This window comes from Saimiri boliviensis, chromosome 4 (assembly GCF_048565385.1).
Source record: "Saimiri boliviensis isolate mSaiBol1 chromosome 4, mSaiBol1.pri, whole genome shotgun sequence".
Lineage (NCBI taxonomy): Eukaryota > Metazoa > Chordata > Mammalia > Primates > Cebidae > Saimiri > Saimiri boliviensis.
Window position 1 is genome coordinate 98,916,979 of NC_133452.1, and position 19,755 is coordinate 98,936,733.

The 19,755-nt window shown below is 41.0% G+C and overlaps 1 protein-coding gene across 2 annotated transcripts in view; it reads right to left on the reverse strand.

The window, feature by feature from the left end:
• The window catches only part of ILRUN (inflammation and lipid regulator with UBA-like and NBR1-like domains), a 111,988-nt gene that overhangs the window by 14,642 nt on the left and 77,591 nt on the right, over positions 1 to 19,755 (reverse strand). For both annotated transcript variants that reach the window (XM_074397925.1, XM_039467440.2), the window contains one exon: positions 4,555 to 4,904. In XM_074397925.1, coding sequence (XP_074254026.1) covers positions 4,555 to 4,904 — 350 coding nt within the window. The remainder of the gene's footprint in view (positions 1 to 4,554; positions 4,905 to 19,755) is intronic.

Sequence of the window (19,755 nt, forward strand, 5' to 3'; positions counted from 1 at the left end):
TGGGTTGTGGGATGCAGCTAGGGGAGGCGTTCCCACCCAGGGAAAGAGCACTGGGTTCAGGGAGCTTATGATGATTCAAGAACGGCTGGGAAGGACTCCAGGGTGTCCGGTTCCTGGCACTGACAGATGTGCCATTCTGTTGACATATCCACCCAGCCCTCATAGTGCAGGTGCCTGAAGCAATCTTTTACCTTCATCCTACCAACCTTAGCAAGTTAAACTGTAACTATGGAGGCAGCAGGAAACTACCTGCCTACCAAAACTGTGGTCATAGGCTTCCAGAGCATCACGTTCTTTCCCAGCCTTGATGGCAAGTAGGGATCTCTCTGGAGTTAATCAGATCTATTGCCAACTCAGTGATCCCTGACACTAGAACCTCAGGCACCCCCTCCTATCTAGGTGATAAAGATGGCACCTAAGCCAGGTGCGGTGGCTCATGCCTGTAATGCCAGAACTTTGGAAGGCCAAGGTGGGCAGGTCACTTGAGGCCAGGAGTTCAAGACCAGCCTGGCCAGCATGGTGACACCCTATCTATACTAAAAATACAAAAATTTAGCTGGGTGTGGTGATGTGTGCCTATAATCCCAACTACTCGGGAGACTGAGGCAAGAGAATCCCATGAACCAGGGAGGCGGAGGTTGCAGTGAGCTGAGATGGTGGGTGACAGAGCAAGGCTCCTGTTTCAAAAAAAAAAAAAAAAAAAAAAGATGGCATCTGGGCTGAACTGAAAATACTTCCCAATTCCATAGCCCCAGAGGTCTCTTTCTTCTCTACTTATTCACAAATAAAAGGGTGCTAATTTACTATAAACACCACATGGATTGTGTATTTTGAGTGTAAAAATATTTTTTCTTTTTTATCAACCAGAAAAAGAAAGTCACTAGAGACCCAGCAAACACTGGAGCTTGTCAAAAAGATGCCACAGTCAATGATAGATTACTTAAGAGCTGTGTGTCTTATTTAAACTCTGCCTCGTTCACAACTTGATACTACTGGTCATCAACTCAATGCAAGCTTTCCCTCAACACAATCTCCAGCCCAACAGGAGGATCTAGAGAAAGCCCAGGTTCACCTACCATGAAATACCTTTTAGTAATGTGGCACCTGGACTTGAATTCCAGCTCTGCCTCTCACTGGCTGTGTGATACTGGGCAGTGAGAGGCAGAGCTTTTGTTTCCTTATCTAAAAATGAGATGATATAGGTAAAGTACTTGGCAGGATGCCTAGCCCATAGAAACAGAAAAAAAATAACTTGATATATACCTGATCTCATCACTTTGTCAGGTATATACTTCAGAACCTCAAGCATGCCTGCCTTTATAAATAAATAAATTACTTATTCTCAAGCCAAATATAAATGTTTAGGATTATCTCTGCATTTAAGACTCACCTTTATCAAAGATGTATGACAGATGGTCACTCATATTTATGATCGATGTCCTCCATTTAACCCAATTCTTTTCAAAGTCATTTGTATAATTATTTCATCCTTACTCCTCAAAAAAACACGCCGCGACCAACTGAACCTATCTCCCATTGTCCATCACCCAACCTCGCAACCACAGGTCCCTCACTCACTCAGCCCTTGGTACTTCAACTGTTCTCCATGTCCTTGCTGTCTGTCCATCTTTCCAAATCTCATCCATCCTCTGAAAAGCCTTTTCCTTCAACTCCATCTCCACTTCATCTCTCCTCCTCTCTTACTGCACCCTTCTAGCCATTACATACAATATAGGCTGGGAGCAGTGGCTTGCATCTATAATCTCAGCACTTCAGCAGGCCAAGGTAAGAGGATCACTTGAGCCCAAGAGTTCAGGATCAGCCTGGGCCACACAGGGAGACCCCATCTCTACAAAAAAATTAAAAAATCAGTTGACTGTAGTGACATGAGCCTGTAGTCCCAGCTACTTGGGAGGCTGAGATGGGAGGATCACTTGAGCCCAGGAAGTCAAGGCTGCAGTAAGCTGTGATTGTGCCACTGCACTCCAGTCTGTATGGCAGAGTGAGACTCTGTCTCAAAAAATACACACACACACACACACACACACACACACACCCCAAAAAACAAATTATACATTTTGACTGTATTATTCTCTATTGACCAAATTCATATTCATTTTGAATGAACTGCTCTCTAATTGCTTTGTGCATGTTTCATTTCCCTTACTGTACCGTAGGTTCCTAGTGGGTAGGGATGGTTTTAGTCCTCAAGTCTCCTAATGTACCACGTACACTGCTCTAAACAGTGCACAGATGTATGAATACTTACAGATGACTATCTACACCCTAGTCTATTCCTAAGGAGCCCTGAGAGCTAGAGTAGAGCTGACTCAGCTTTAGCTAGAAATGGCTTAAGAGAATCTGCTCAATGCTTCATATAAATGCTAAGATTCTGCTTAGATTAAGAAAAAAAGGAGACCCCAATTTCTCTTTGAATCTAAGTTTCACATTTTCAATTCATTACAGTCTTTTTGGATATTTCTTCTAATGGGAAGCTTTTCTCTGCAGTTCTTGCAAATGCTACATCTAAATGATCCTACAGAGTCCATGAAAAAGATTAGGTAACATTTTAATACCATGAGTTCATCAACTCCAAGAAATAAGTCAATAACCTCACCATAGTCCAGCCCTTCCAAAAGAAGCAACACCCTGGTAGGACTTCAATTAAAACTGGCAGAAAACACCAGCCCACCATTCCCAACCGCCTGTGATGACTTCGCAGAACCATCAAAGAGGTGGTTTAAAAGCATCAGTCCTTAAAGGAGAGGAAAACAATTAATGGGCTCTCAATTCAGGAAGGTAAGTGCAATGCCCTGGCCAGGAACAGCAGCCTTCTCCTAAGACTGCAGTGATGGCAGAAAGCTCGCAGTTGGGTGAGGCAGCTTCCATTAGAGAAAGCACAGGGGCAACTGGTTTGTTTTGCTTCGATCAACGTTCATCTTCCCATTAAACTCAACAGACTCAGTCCCCATTCTAACAAAGCATACTTAGCCCAGAGCTGACCCATTTACCACCACCCAGAACAGTCAGAGACTCTGGAGGGTTAAACTTAAGGAAAAATACTAGAGAAATAGGAGCTTAGAAGAAAATATTTTATTTATTAGTGTTAAGATATGAAGCGTCTTTCCTTAAATACAGGCAATTTACTCTCTTGCCAATTTACTTCTCTTATATCCTGTACAATTAACAATAATCCACAAATCCTTTGTAATGACCATTCAATCATCCAATAAATTAATCCTTCATTATGCTATTACTACTGAATGAAGTCTTTCCTACTAGACCATGTGTAGAAAGAGGATTCAAATCACCAGGTTTCTTAATTCACCTCTTGATCTAGACCACATTTAAACTACTGGTCAGATTGGGCACGGTGCTTCACACCTGTAATCCCAGCACTTTGGAAAGCTGAGGTGGGCAGATCATGAGGTCAGAAGTTTGAGACAAGCCTGGCCAACATGGTGAAACCCTGTCTCTACTCAAAATAAAAAAATAGCCAGGAGTGGTGGCACGCGCCTGTAATCCCAGCTACTTGGGAGCCTGAGGCAGGAGAACTGCTTGAACCCAGGAGGCAGAGGTTGCAGTGAGCTGAGATTGTGCCACTGCACTCCAGCCTGGGCAACAGAGCAAGACTCCATCTTGGAAAAAATAAAAAAACAATAAACTACTGGTCAGAAAAATATCATTCTTACAACCTAGTCACTTGCCCCTCAAATAAACATGAACTTTATTTTTAAAATTTAGGGTGAATGCCAATATGAATTGAAGCCAGGACAGACATAGCAGTTTATGTGGTAATATGGTAGGACACTGGGCTTAATATGCAGCATTATTATTCAGAGAAGAATGCCCAGGAATGCTCACAGGACTCCACCACATGAACCACCTACAACAATGAACTCCCAGCATCATGGCTTTATTCAGCCAACCAAAACCAACAACTGGGAACCATCATCACCTTAGCAGACGAACAGTGAAGACACTGTTTAATCAGCTGGCATAGAGAAAAACAGATCAAGAAATCAAACACCTAGAAGAGTACCTCACAACAATCAGAATATTCAAAATCACAGTTAACAAACAATTCTCTCACTTATTCGCCACATTTGAAAAGTCAAAATATCACTGGGGCGTCTCTGGATTGTGGATAAGGAAGTCGATGGGCCATAAAAGACTGAAAAGACATCAACAAGAAGACATGCAAACTGAGTAAATAAAGCCCAACAACAATATTTAGAATAAATAATTGAGCAACCTTCTTTTTCTTTAAATACTAAAAGTAAAGAACTTTACTCTTTCAACACCCAAACCATAGCAGAAAGACAGGAGTAAATTGTAAATGTGGATGAAGCAACATCCACAGGACATGAAGATGGGGGTGGGGAAAGGAGCAAAGGAGTAGGTTTTTGCATTGTTGCTGTTGGCAGGACAGCTAAGCAGTCTTAAAGAACCTCCTTCAGGGAGCAGCAGTCTAGGATTCTAGGTTTGCCATGAAGGGGTATCACAAGTCCCAAGGCCCTCCACCTACCCCTTCTCTTCTCCAAGGGCACCTACCTTACTGTAAGTCACTACTGATAAGTTGTTTGCGTGACTGCTGGGAGACAGATTTACAGAGTTCTGTGACAGTCTATCCTGGTCTTGCTCAGTTTGGTCAGGAGCAGGAGCCCATGTGTCAGGAGCAGGAGCCCATGTGTTTTTGCTGATAGAGTCGAACTCAGAACCCCCAGGGTCTTTTAAGTTGTTTTCATCTGATTGTCGGTTCTTTTGGGGAGAGGCAAATGGGTTGAAGTTTCCTTCTACCTTGCGATGCGGCTGTGTGTTGAACTCCGTTTCAAAAGATGACAGCTGCTGCGTTACTCCTAAAAGTCCACCCACCTCCACACTGAGAATCACCCAGATGACATCTGAAACAAAAAGGTAACTCATATCAATGCCAGGCTTACCGTTAAGGCCCAAGACAGCTACCACCAAAAACCCCAAACATTATCCAAACCATAGAATGAAACATTCTTCTACATGCTAGTTTTAAAAACTTGCTGACAAAGTTGCCCAATACATTTGCATTGCATGCATAGCGACATTTTTGGTAATGTCAAATTCAAATTCTAGTATAAATCCACGAGGTCTGTGGTGAGATCCTTGAAATTCTATTTATAAAAAGCTTACCAGCTGATTCCAATGCACAGTCATCTTTGGAAATCATTATTTCAGAGAACAACGATCAATCGACAGAAATCTAAAAGTTACTGTTCCTAGAATGAACAACTCTTCGTGGTTTTTCGCTTTATTTTGCATGTATTTAACTCAGAAAATTGAAGGCACGCATAGTTCTGGAGTTTTCAAATGCTGACAATTATGAGAATTGCAACTTTATCAACCCTCTTCCCTTTGGGGGCGATTTAGAATGACCATATGCTGTCCAAACTAGGACAAATGAGAGTGAAAGAGGGACCTATTAATAATTACACAAGGACCAGCACTAATCTAGACAAAATGGAAGTTATTATCACCCTATTTTCTCAATCTATTTGACCAAAAGACACCAAGAATTCGGTATGCCTCAGACTTTCTAAAATACCCAATTTAACACCTGCTTTGCTTTTCTGTCATACAGTCATGCATTGCTTAATGAAGATATGTTCTGAGAAATGTATCATTAGGCAATTTCATCACTGAGTGAACATCATAGAGTATACAAACCTGGATGGCATCACCTACCACACACCTAGGCTATATGGTATAGCCTATTGCTCCTAGGATACAAATCTGTAAAGCATGTTACTATACTGTTACTATATTGAATACTGTAGGCAACTGTAATGCAACAGTAAGTGTATGTGTATCTAAACATATCTAAGGCCAGGTGCAGTTTTTCATGGCTTTAATTCTAGGCACTCTGAGAGGTCTAGGCAGGAGGATTACTTGAGCCCAGGAGTTTGAGACCAGTGTGGGCAACACAGGGAGACCCATCTCTAAGAAAATTTAAAAATTAGCTGGCCATGATGATGCTTGCCTGTAGTCCCAGCTACCTGGGGGACAGAGGTAAAAGGATTGCTTAGGCCCAACAGGCTGCAGTGAGCTGTGATTCCACCAATGTACTCCAACCCAGTCAACACCCTGTCTTTAAAAAAAAAAAAAAAAAATTACAGCCAGGGGCAGTGGCTCACACCTGCAGTCCCAACACTCTGGGAGGCTGAGGGGCAGATCACTTGAGGTCAGGAGTTCGAGACCAGCCTGACCAACATGGTGAAACCCTGACTCTACTAAAAATACAAAAATTAGCCAGGCATGGTGGCAGGCGCCTGTAATCCCAGCTACTCAGGAGAATTGCTTGAGCTTGGGAGGCAGAGCCAAGATTGCACCACTGCACTCCAGTCTAGGTGACAGAGCGAGACTCTGTCTTAAATTTAAAAAAAAAATAAAAAAATTAAAAAAGCTATCTAAACACAGAATTGTAAAGATGATACGAAAAAGATAAAAAAAAGATATACCTGTCTAGGGAACTTACTACAAATGGAGCTTTCAAGCCTAGAAGTTGATCTGGGTGAGTCAGTGAGTTAATGTGTCACTGTTAAGACATTACTCAACATTAATGTAGACTTCATAAACACTCTACAGTTTAGGCTACACCAAATTCATCAAAAAATAAACTACAATTTATGGAAGCTACAATGTCACTAGGTAGTGGGAATATTTCAGTTCCATTATAATTTTATGAGACTACCATCATTGACTGAAATGTCATTAAGCAGTACATGACTATATAGGGAATGCCCTACCACCTATCAACACTTAAACCATAAATGTATTTTTAAAAAGATGCACCACAGGACAGTTGGTCATAGTTCAGTTCTTGATTTGCTCAACTGCCAAAGCTAAGGGTTCAAATAAGAAAAGAAAGTAGTGGTTCCCTTTGATGTTCAGCACCTCACTCCAGAGAACAGTGACAAGTACATTCCTGCTGGAAGGTTTTCAAAAAGCAAAACACAGAAAGGCCAAGCAGCTTTTAACTGTGTGAACCCTACTGAAAACAAATATGAAAAATTGTCTAGGCTCCTAAATAACTGTTGAAAGGTTGACAGAAAAAGGCAAATACATTCCATCAGTTAGCTATCTAGAAACATAGATAATATGCAAGCCTAGAACAAACGCTAAAAACAAGTAGTGAGGGAAACTAAGGAAAACTCTCTTAAGCTGTGTTTATTCTAAATTTTTAATTTGGGCTGTATATCAAAAGAAGGGGGCCTAACTGGGCACAGTGCTCATGCCTGTGATCCCAACACTTCAGGAGGCCGAGGTGGGTGGATCACTTGAGGTCAGGAGTTTGAGACCAGCCTGGCCAACATGGTGACACTCTGTCTCTACTAAAAATACAAAAATTAGGCCGGGCGCAGTGGCTCAAGCCTGTAATCCAAGCACTTTGGGAGGCCAAGGCGGGTGGATGATGAGGTCAAAAGATCGAGACCATCCTGGTCAACATGGTGAAACCCCGTCTCTACTAAAAATACAAAAAAAAAAAAAACATTAGCTGGGCATGGTGGCGCGTGCCTGTAATCCCAGCTACTCAGGAGGCTGAGGCAGGATAATTGCCTGAACCCAGGAGGCGCAGGTTGCAGTGAGCCGAGATCCCGCCATTGCACTCCAGCCTGGGTAACAAGAGCGAAACTCCGTCTCAAAAAAAAAAAAAAAAAAAAAAAATTAGCTGGGTGTGGTGGTGCACACCTACAGTCCCGGCTGCTCAGGAGGCTGAGATGGGAGAATTGCTTGAACCCTGGCAAGTGGGGTTGTAATGAGCTGAGATCATTCCCCTGCACTCCAGCCTGGACGACGGAGTGAGAGCCTATCTTTAAAAAAAAAAGAAGATGAAGAAGAAGGGAATCTTAAGAGTATTACACAGTCATAAAAACGTAAAGTTAGTGGTTTGGGAGCTGTATTAAGAACTGGTTGTATCCAAACAGCTGAGTCAGACTCTTGTAAGTGGAGGTGCAGTGACATCTGCTGTTCACTCCTGGAATTAGCAACTTCTTTCTCTTCTGAGAATAGGAAATTAAAGCCACCAGCAGCACTAGCATGACTCACAGGAATGGGCATTCATTCCAGATACACTTATCATTAAAGAAAACATAAATCCTCATGAAAACTAGCATCATAAAAGTTAAACCTCTTAACACTACACATGTAGTGTGGCACTTCCCTTGAAAATCTGGGACAGTGCCAGAAATAGTGGGTCAGAAGATATGTGTTCAATGCTCGCTCAACCTCATAAATCAATCCAATGAAGTGGGTCAATGCAATAGGAGGCAGCCTGAGGGAGATTCATTCCATGCTCTTCTATCCTAGCTGTCTAACAAGCATTCCTTCACTCTACTATTTGTTTTTCCCAAACAGATATACCCTGCCTTACAATACAGGCTGAGTATTCCTAATTTGGAAATCTAAAATTTTTGACCACCAATCTGACACTCAAAAGAAAAGTTCATTGAATCATTTCGGATTTTGAATTTTTGGATTAGGGATGATGAACTGGTATAATGCAAATATTCAAAAATTCAAAATAATCTAAAATCTGAAACACTTCTGGTCCCAAGCATTTCAGATAAGGGATGCTCAACCTGTACATTTACTCCAACTTCTTGTCTACCACCCATCTGTTTTAAAAATAAATTCTTTTGTAAGTACATAATAGATTTGGCACACTCAGCTAGTCAGCTACAGGTCATATGCTTCATTATCTTAGTTCAGGAAACAAAATGCTTATGAGAAAGCTATTCTGAAAGCTATTATCCATAAATAAGACTAATGATCTGTCATCACCCTTTTCCCCCCTCTGAGAATGAAAGCATCTTTTAGGCCGGGTGCAGTGGCCAGCACCTGTAATTCTACCACTCTGGGTGGTTGAGGCAGGAGGATCACTTGAGCCCAGGAGTTTGAGACCATTCTGGACAACACAGTGAGACCTTGTTTCCCTCCCTCCCTCTTTCTTTCTTATGTCTTTTTTTTTTTTTTTTTTTTTTTTTTTTTTTTTTTGTTCTTTTTTGAGATGGAGTTTTGCTCTTGTTGCCCAGGCTGGAGTGCACTGGCACGATATTAGCTCACCGCAATCTCCACCTCCAGGGTTCAAGCAATTCTCCTGCCTCAGCCTCCTGAGTAGCTGGGATTACAGGCATGTACCACCACGCTTGACTTATGTATTTTTAGTACAGACGGGGTTTCTCCATGTTGGTCAGGCTGGTTTCAAACTCCCAAACTCAGGTGATCCACCTGCCTCAGTCTCCCAAAGTGCTGGGCTTGTACAGGCGTGAGCCACCATGCCTGGCCAATGTGCCTGGCCAATGTCTGTTTTTTTTTTTTTTTTTTTTTTAATTAAACTGTTAGTAGATATGAGGTCTCGCTATGTTGCCCAGGCTGGTCTCAAACTCCTTAGCTTAAGCAATCCTCCTGCTTCAACCTCTCAAAGTATTGGGATTACAGGCATAAACCACTGCACTGGCCAAAAATGTCTTTAGTATGACTCACCAGATCTTATTATACTTAAACCACCTCCCCCTCTCTTTGCCTTGGTTATTGCTTGGTTCTGTACATAGAATCTACATAGTAGCTATAAAAGGAAGGTCATTTGAGAAGCCATTGATATATAAACACCAACAATAAATACCCTCCTAAGTTACTGCTGCAATGCGTCATCATGAACAGCAAAATATACTTTCTACATGGTACAATCTCAGTCATATTGCACCACTTCTAGACCTTATATTCCAGAATGTGTCTACCCCCTGCCTACTGTATTTTATTTTATTTTATTTTGATTGAGACAAGAGTCTTGTTCTGTTGCCAGGCGCCAGGCTGGAGTGCAGTGGCACAATCTTGGCTCACTGTAATCTCTGCCTCCTGGGTTCAAGAAATTTTCCTGCCTCCGTCTCCCAAGTAGCTAGGAATACAGGCATCAGCCACCACGCCCAGCTATTTTTTTTTTTTTTTTTTTTTTAGTAGAGACAGGGTTTCACCATGTTGGCCAGAATGGTCTCGATCTCTTGACCTCGTGATCTGCCCGCCTTGGCCTCCCAAAGTGCTGGGATTACAGGCGTGAGCCACCATGCCCGGCCTACTGTATTATTTTTAATGAAACAAATGAAAAAGTAAAGAAAAGGTAAAGATGGCCCAATAAACTTGTTTCATAGACAATGACCATTGCCAGTGCTTACCAGAATGCCTTGATTCCTGAGATAAGAACTAGCTGCTAGCTAGATATTTTACCAACTGTGATAGCAAAACCACAAGTGGAAGAGATCATCCAATGAGACTGTTTCATTTTCTAGATTTAAAAAATTTGAGAAGTCTAGAGGTAAAAGTGATGGGCTCAAGGTCATAATTCAAGTTATAGCAGACTAAGAACACCCAGCTTTTAGCATAGGTTTAAAACTCACAACTACTTCTCCCTAACAGGAACGTGGGAACCCAAGTATGCAGGGAACTAAAGCTACGGTTAAGTCGGTCCCATTTCCCAGGCCATCTTTACCCACAGACACATTATCTTTGGCACCAATAATTATACGGTGCTCAGCCTGGGCAACAAGAGCAAAATTCTGTCTCATATGATCTTTGGCACCAATAATAAGAATGGACCATAAAATGTCCCAGAGAAGTAGCCAAGGAGGTAGAACCATGTGCCATGGGAACACAGTAAGAACTCAGTAAGCAAATGGAGACCCTGATTTTAAAATGTCTGGCCTTAAGGAGATTTTCTTTTAAAGCACCCAAGGCCAGGCACAGCAGCTCACATCTATAATCCAGCACTTTGGGAAGCCAAGGTGAGCAAATCGGTTGAGCTCAGGATTTCGGGACCAGCCTATGGCAACACCAGCTTAGGCAACAAGGTGAAACACTGTTTCCACAAAAAATACAAAAACTAGCCAGGCATGGTAGCACATGCCTGTAGACCAAGCTACTTGGGAGGCTGAGGTGGGAGGATAGCTTGAACCTGGGAGGTCAAGGATGCAGTGCACCATGACTGCACCACTGCACTTCAGCCTGGGCAACAGAGTGAGATCCTGTCTCAAAAAATAATAATAAAAAAAATAAAAAGCACCAGAGCCAGAACATTAGAGCTAGAAGGTACTATAAATGTTATCTCGTTCAATTTGTCCCTTTTATAGATGACAAAATCTCATTATTAAAGTATAAACTTCCTTTAGTAGAAATATATAATAAATTACTAAAGAGAGAAAATAGATTTCCTATTTCTTAGTCTTGGACTATAAGTGTAAAAGAGGCCAGGTGCAGTGGCTCACGCCTGTAATACCAGCACTTTAGGAGGCCAAAGCAGGCGGATCACTTGAGGTCAGGAGTTCCAGACCAGCCTGGGCAACATGGGTGAACCCATCCTTACTAAAAGTATAAAAATTTGTCACACGTGGTGGTGCGCACCTGTAGTCCCAGGTACCCGGGAGGCTGAGGCATGAGAATCACTTGAACCTAGGAGGTGGCAGCTGCAGTGAGCCAAGATTGCATCACTGCACTCTGGCCTGGGTGACACAGTGAGACCCTGTCTCAAAAAAAAAAAAAAAAAAAAATTTTAAATAAGTGTAAGAGAATAAAAGGAAAATGTTTAACTTAGAGCCCACATTCATAATCTTAATGATTCATACTAACATACAAAGACATCACAGATTATGGTCAGATTGTTAAAAAAATGTCTGCATACATGTAAAAGCTAGTATCATAGGTCAAATCACATCATAATCAGCATATATGCATCCAGAATTTGTCAAGTAAAATAAAATTGTAAACATCAGTGCAATATTCCCAACTGGTAAATTTGTTTCTGATGGGATATAGGCTAACAATTCTGAAACTGCTGTCCATGTATACTGGGACTGAACAAATAAGCAAATGGATGTTAGATAGTGGGAACCCTGCATCCCTACCCATTCCTCACTTCCTACCACCTCTTACCTCAAATGTGCATTAGAAACATGTTCCTTAGTGTTTAGTATTATTCCCAGGAATCTCCTTTTAATATGTAAATGCCCCTCAAAAGACATATTAAGTGGGCTGGACGTGGTGGCTCATGCCTGTAATCCTGCACTTTGGAAGGCTGAGGTGGGTGGATCACCTGAGGTCAGGAGTTCAAGACCAGCCTGACCAACATGGTAAAACCCCATCTCTACTAAAAATACAAAAATTAGCCGGGCATGGTGGCACAGGCCTGTAATCCCAGCTATTCGGGAGGCTGAAGCAGGAGAATCACTTGAACGCAGGAGGTGGAGGTTGCTGCAGTGAGCTGAGATCACGCCACTGCACTCCAGCCTGTGCTACAAGAGGAGACTCCAACTCAAAAAAAATGTTTGTTTTTTTTTTTAATTTAAAAAAATTTAAAAATTAAAAAAAAAAAAACATATTAAGCTACCTTAAATCTAATCATCAGAGCAACAAATAAGATCAACTGATGAGCACAAGTTCACACGGGAGAAGAGAAGCCTAAGAAAGGCCACTGAAAGGAGAGCTGAAGGGGAAACAAAGAAACTATTCATATTTCACAATTTTTCTACATCATGCCCTATTTCAAAAATATGAGATTTTCCCTTAAACATGGGGAGGGAGGGAGTATAGCAATCATTTAATCACTTACTTCCCTAAAATCTTAGGAAACAAGGATCCCTGCTTCCCAAATCCAGGAAATCAGTGCCATGAAATTAAGAGAAAAAAACCTAAGACTGAGAAATGAAAATCAGTTCAGAATAAAAAAGGAAAAAGCAACTCTCCCATAATTGGACTGGGAGGACAAACACAGATAAAGACAAAGTTAACAGAGAATATTATTTCTCCAAAGGTCATGTGGCAGCAGTAAAATGTTCTAATGACCCTCTCTGTGTGTCTACTGCTTTAGTACTAATAATGCTTCCAGATCTGGTTTGCAAAAGTCATCTATTACTGAGGATACCCAACTGCTAAACTGCCCTTGCTTCATGTCAATACCTAAACCCTAATTGTTCTGTTTCACCTAATCCTGCCTCAGAAACAGCAGCCAATCCAGAATGATCCCCATACCCGCAAGCATCCCTTAAAGCTTCCTCAAAATCCTTTAGCTAGAACTCAAGCCCTACAAAAGATGCTTCCCTCCTCCACAGTTCCTCTGAAGTGCCTTTACTCACTGCATCACATCAATAATCTGATTTTGTCAGACTACAGGCTTCTTCCTGGTGATCTTTGAACCTAGATTCCTTCCTCTCTTCCTCTTCCCCACTCCAGCTCATAGATGCAGAGACTCCATCACCCCTTTCCTTCCAGTCTTCCCTCTTGCATGACTGTCTTCCCCTGAAATAGGCCTATCTGGCTTAGCCATCAGCTGATTCCATAAGGAAGGAAAAGAGATGTATTCATTCAATAATAAGGGCATCAGAAAAGATAGAGAAGGAACAGCCCTGACAATAAAGGAAAACCAGAGTGTATGGTGACCTAGAAGCCTAGTGACAAGCACAAGAGAACAGGGTCACCAGCTGAGTCCAGTGCTGCTAATAAGTCAAGTCAGTAGAGGACTAAGGACAAACCATTGGATGTAGCAACACAAAGGTCACTTGAGAGCTTGAAAAGAGCAGTTAGTTTCAATGGAATAATGGGGATAGACACCTACATAGAAAGAATCTGTACGGGTAAGAGATCAGGAGGTGGAGACAATTATTATTGGTACATTTGCAAAGAAGTTTTGCTATGATGGAGGGCAGAGAGATGAAGAAGAAGCTAGAAGAGGAAAATTTAAGAACCCTGCATTATATGTAACAGCAAGAAATTTAAAACAACTTAAATGGCCATCAACAGGTACACAGAACACAGATACAGAAGATTTCTATTACCTTTTTTTTTTTTTTTTTTGAGACAGAAAGTCTCACTCTGTCACTCAGGCTAGATGGAGTGCAGTGGCACGATAATGGCTCACTGTAACGTTGACCTCCTGGGCTCAAGTGATCTACCTCAACCTCTCAAGTAGCTGGGACTACATGTAGGCACTTGCCACCATGCCTGACTGATTTTTTATTTTTTGTAGAGATGGGGTCTCCCTTTGTTGCCTAAGCTGGTCTTGAGCTCCTGGGCTCATGCAATCCTCCTGCATCAGCCTTACAAAGTGTTGGAACAGGCATAAGCCACCACATCTGGCCTCTATTACCTATATATCTCTAGAATATCCATATTAAGTGAAAAAAACTGGCTAGGCACAGTGGCTTACATCTGTAATCCCAGCACTTTGGGAGGTCATGGCGGGTGGATCACCTGAGGTCAGGAGTTTGAGACCAGCCTGGCCAATATGGTGAAACCCCATCTCTCATAAAAACACAAAAATTCACCGAATATGGTGGCACAGGACTATAGTCCCAGCTACTTGGGAGGCTGAGGCAGGAGAATCGCTTGAACATGGGAGGCAGGGCTTGCAGAGAGCCAAGATCCCACCATTGCACTCCAGCCTGGGTGACACAGCAGGATTCTATCTCAAAAAAAAAAAAAAAAAAAAAAAAAATGCAGATCAGTATCTATAGTTATGATAAGTTTGTGTTAGAAAAGGGGCAAATTTACATACATTTGCTAGTGTTTGCTAAAACAAACAAAAAAAATGAATAAAAAACCCACAAATGAATAAAGAAAAATGAATACCATATAGCAGGAGGATGGGACTAGCTGAAGGGGGCAGGGATGGATATATATTATATTCATCTAAATAAGCTTTGACTTAGGAATAAAAATGTTTCATGTAGTCAACAAATAAAGTTAGGTCAAGGTGGGGACACAGCGAAAATGGAGTTAAGTAAATTCCCTAGGATGGTGACTGACACAAGGTAGGTGCTCAATAAGGAGCAAGTTATTAATGTGACAGTACTTAGCACCATAAGTAGCATTAAAAAACTGTTTACTGTATTGCCCTGTTGGAAGAGTCACTGTTAAGGATAATGTCTGAGGATCGGGTATGTCTAATTTAACCTGGAGAACTATAACAACGACAGTAAATTGGAGGCAGACAAGACGTCATTACTAAGATATGTTGACATTTAATATTGCTAATTTAAATATAAATTATTGTAGAGCACAGTGGTGCATGCCTGTAGTCTCCAGGCTCTCAGGAGGCTGAGGTAGAAGGATCACTTGAGCCCAGGAATTTGAAACCAGCTTGGGCAAAATAGCTACACCCCCATCTCTATAAAAACGTAAAAATTAGCTGGGCATCGTGGTACATGCCCGTAGTCCCAGCTACTTAAGAGGCTGAGGTGACAGGACTGCTTGAGCCCGAAAGTTTGAGGCTACAGTAAGCTATGACTGTGCTACTGCACTCCAGCCTGGATGACAAAGGGAGACCCTGTCTCAAATATAATAATAAATTTTAAAATAACGATAAATTATGTTGATAACATCTGCCTTTGATAAGACGATACTAACTTGTTAATGTATACCATCTCTGGTAGGAAAGATATATACAACAAAACAGTAACTGTTTTAAAATCCATAACACTACTTTAGAGGAGTCTGCTCTGCAGACCAACCACCTACATCAAGATCATGTGGCTTGTGTGTTAAAAATACAGATTCCTTAGCCCCATCTGCAATTAACTAAAATAGGTTTCATATACAAAATCTAAGAGTTTATAACAACACCTACAAAAAGGGGGAAATCAAACCAAATCCTTAATTCTTCTTCATTCATTAGTTTCATTGCAAGCAACAAGAGTATCACCTTCTTACTCTAACAACTGAAAATTAAAGATAAAGAATTAAGCATTTAGCCAGCCTTTCTGGAAGAAATTAAATTTCAAGATAGGCCACTGTTGATGAAGAAAAGGATTCCCTGCCCTTCAAAAGAATTCCAGCTAATAAAAGTAGAAGGAATCACTACTTTGTAACTTCTAATTAAATGATTTAGGCAATCATCACAAGTGGATGAAAACATTAGGCAAAATATTGATTAGATGGGTAGGACCTCTGCAATGGAGGGATTGGGCTGTTACCACCTGAATTCTTTGATTAATCAATCTTAGTGTCACTAAGAGCTAAATATTTTGAACAGTAAAAATAATTTTGAAATCCCATGATAGGCTGAAGAGTGAAAAAATTAAATAATAATTTTGAAAAAGAAGACTAACTTATTCCTGATGTCAAAACTTATCACAAAGTGGCCTGGTGTGGTGACTCCTGCCTGTAATCCCAGCACTTTGGGAGGGAGAGGCAGGCAAATCACTTGAGGTCAGGAGTCCGTGACCAGACTGGCCAACAACTGGAAACCCTGTCTCTACAAAAAGTACAAAAAATCAGCTGGACATGGTGGTTCACCCCTGCGGTCCCAGCTACTCAGGAGGATGAGGCAGGAGAATCCCTTGAACCCAGGGGGTGGAGGCTGCAGTGAGCCAAGACTGTGTCCAGCCAGCCTGGGTGACAGCGAGACTATGTCTAAAAAAAAAAAAAGTTATCTCAAAGTTACAGTAATCAAAGCAACAGCAATCAAAATAGTGTCATATTGGCAGAAAGACAGATATATAGACCAAATGAATAGAAGAAAGTGTCCAGAAACAAACCTTGTGTGTATAGTCGAATGATTTTAACAAGGGTGCCAAAACAATGCAATGGTGACAGTCTTCAAAAAACGATGCTGAGAAAACTGCATATCCACATGCAAAAGAATGAAGTTGGACCCTTATCTTACATCATATACAAAAATTAACTCAAAATGGATCAAAGACCTAAACATAAGAGCTAAAACTATAAAATTCTTAGAAAAAAGCAAAGGGGGAAAAGTTTTATCACACTGGATTTGGCAATGGTTTCTTGGATATGACGCCAAAAGCAAATAAAATTAATTGGACATGAGAGTTAAAAACTTCTGTGCATCAAATGAAACAATCAACAGAGTGAAAAGGCTACCTATGGAATGAAAGAAAGTATGTACAGATCATATATGTCATAAGGGGTTAGTATCTCAAATATATAAAGAACTCCAGCTAGGTGCGGTGGCTCACACCTGTAATCCCAGCACTTTGGGAGGCTGAGGCAGGCAGATCAACTGAGGTTAGGAGTTCAAGAGCAGCCTGACCAATATGGAGAAACCCTGTCTCTACTAAACATACAAAATTAGCCAGGTGTGGTGGCGCATGCCTGTAATCCCAGCTACTTGAAAGGCTGAGGCAGGAGAATCACTTGAACCCAAGAGGCGGAGGTTGCAGTGAGTCAAGACTGCACCATTGTACTCCAGCTTGAGCAACAAGAGCGAAACTCTGTCTCAAAAATAAAAATAAAAAACTCCTACAACTCAACAACAGAAAACACAATGTGATTTTTAAATGGATTTTTAAATTTTTTAATGGACAAAGGACTTGAATAGACATTTCTATAAAAATACAAATGGCCAATTAGCACTTAACAAAATACTCAGCATTACTAATCACTGGGCAAATGCAAATCAAACCACAATGAGATACCACCTCACACCTATTAGGACGGCTACTATATTAAAAAAATATATATATATTTAGTTGCTCTTCGTGAAAGCTTTGCTTCCTAGAGATACCAGAAAATACCAAATGTTGGTAAGGACATGGAGAAATTAAAACTTGTGTGCTGTTGGGAAGGTAAATGGTGCAGCTGCTATGGAAAACAATATGATTCCACAAAAAATTAAACACAGAATTGACAAATGATCCAGCAACTCTACTTCTAGGTATATACTCTCAAGATCTGAAAGCAGGGTCTCAAACAGATATTTGTATACCCATGTTGATTCACAGCAGCATTACTCACAACAGCCAAAAGGTGGAAGTAACCCAAGGGCCCACTTTCAAATGAACAAAATGTAGTGTATACATATGACAAAATATTATTCAGCCTTTAAAAGAAAGGAAATTCTGATACACGCTACAATATGGATGAACTTTGATAATGTTAAGTGAAATAAAGTAGTCCTAAGTGAACAGATACTATATAATTCCACTTATGTGAGGTACCTAAGGCAGTCAAAATCAGAGACAGTAGAATGGTGGTTTCCAATGGCTGGGGTGAGGCAGAATGGAGAATTATTAATGGGTACAGAGTTTCAGTTCTGCAAGATGAAAAAAGTTCTAGAGGTAAATAGTGGTGATGCTTATGAATATACTTATTGTCAGTGAACTGTACACTTAAAAATGGTTACGATAAATTTGGTATTTTAGCACAATTAATCAAAACAAAAACATCAGAGGCCCAGTGATTCTGTAATTTGCTGAAGGCTAATCAGTAATTTATTATGTGGCAGAATTACAACTAGAAGTCAGATCTTTTTTACTCCTGGACTAGTGCTTACTGATTACACCTTGCAACACTCCCACCCCACCTGTGGTCAGTTTTAAGTGTTCCACTAATCAGAAAATAAGTAATACTCATGAAGAAAACATTTCCTGGCAGAAAAGATGGAAATACTATCCTAATAATTTAATCTTCTATAGCTTACTAAAAAAGCATAATCTGAGTGGGTGACAGCGCTACTGCAAAAAATGTAACATAGCATGAAACTACACTTAAGAACTTAAATTACTAATTTAAATTTCAAAGTATAATTGTGTTTAAGCATATGCAGGAAATCAAAATGATAGCTACAGTGCATTAAGAGGCAAATCTACACAGCTGGTATAAAATCATTTTGGCATTAATGTTGAAAGGTACTTAAATATAGCCAGGCGCGATGGCTCACACCTGTAATCCCAGCACTTTGAGAGGCCGAGGCAGGCAGATCACAAGGTCAGGAGATCAAGACCATCCTGGCCAACATGGTGATATCCCATCTCTACTAAAAATACAAAACTTAGCTGGGCATGGTGGCGCGTGCCTGTAATCCCAGCTACTCAGGAGGCTGAGGCAGGAGAATCACTTGAACGAGGGAATTGCAGGTTGCAGTGAGCCGAGGATGCACCACTGCACTCCAGCCTGGCACAGAGCGAGACTCCGTCTCAAAAAAAAAAAAGAAAAGAAAAGCACTTAAATATAACATTAGATAAAAAGGCTTAACATTTAAATACTGTCCATTTTATATGCAAATAGGAAGATAAATGGCTGGTATTCTTACTCCTTCAACACTCCTTTTTTTTTTTTTTTTTTTTTTGGAGACTAAGTCTCTCTCTGTCACCCAGGCTAGAGTGCAGTGTCACCATCTCAGCTCACTGTAACCTCTGCCTCCCGAGTTCAAGTGATTCTCATGCCTCAGCATCCCAAGTAGCTGGGAGCACAGATGCCTGTTACCATGCCCAGCTAACTTTTGTATTTTTAGCAGAGATGGGATTTCGCCATGTTGGCCAGTCTGGTCTTGAACTCCCAACCTCAGGTGATCCAACCACCTTGCCCTCCCAAAGTGCTGGTATTACAGGTATGAGCCACTGTGCCTGGCCTCCTTCACCACTTCCGGTGAATTTATCAACCGGTATAATCAGGACATACTTGGTGCATCTTGATATCCGTACGGTTCTCATCAAAGTGCAAAGTTCAGAATAAGATATTCAAGAAGTACTTCCAAGTAAGTATTTATTAACTAAATAACCAGAAAGTTAAATTCTGGATTACCCACTAATTAATTTACCTAATTCACACTTTCTTTTTTTTTTTTTTTTCCTGAGATGAATTTCACTCTTCTTGTCCAGGCTGGAGTGCAATGATGTAATTATCGGCTCACTAGAACCTCCGCTTTCTGGGTTCAAGCAATTCTCCTGTCTCAGCTGGGATTCTCCTTCCAAGTAGCTGGGATTACAAGCATGTGCCACC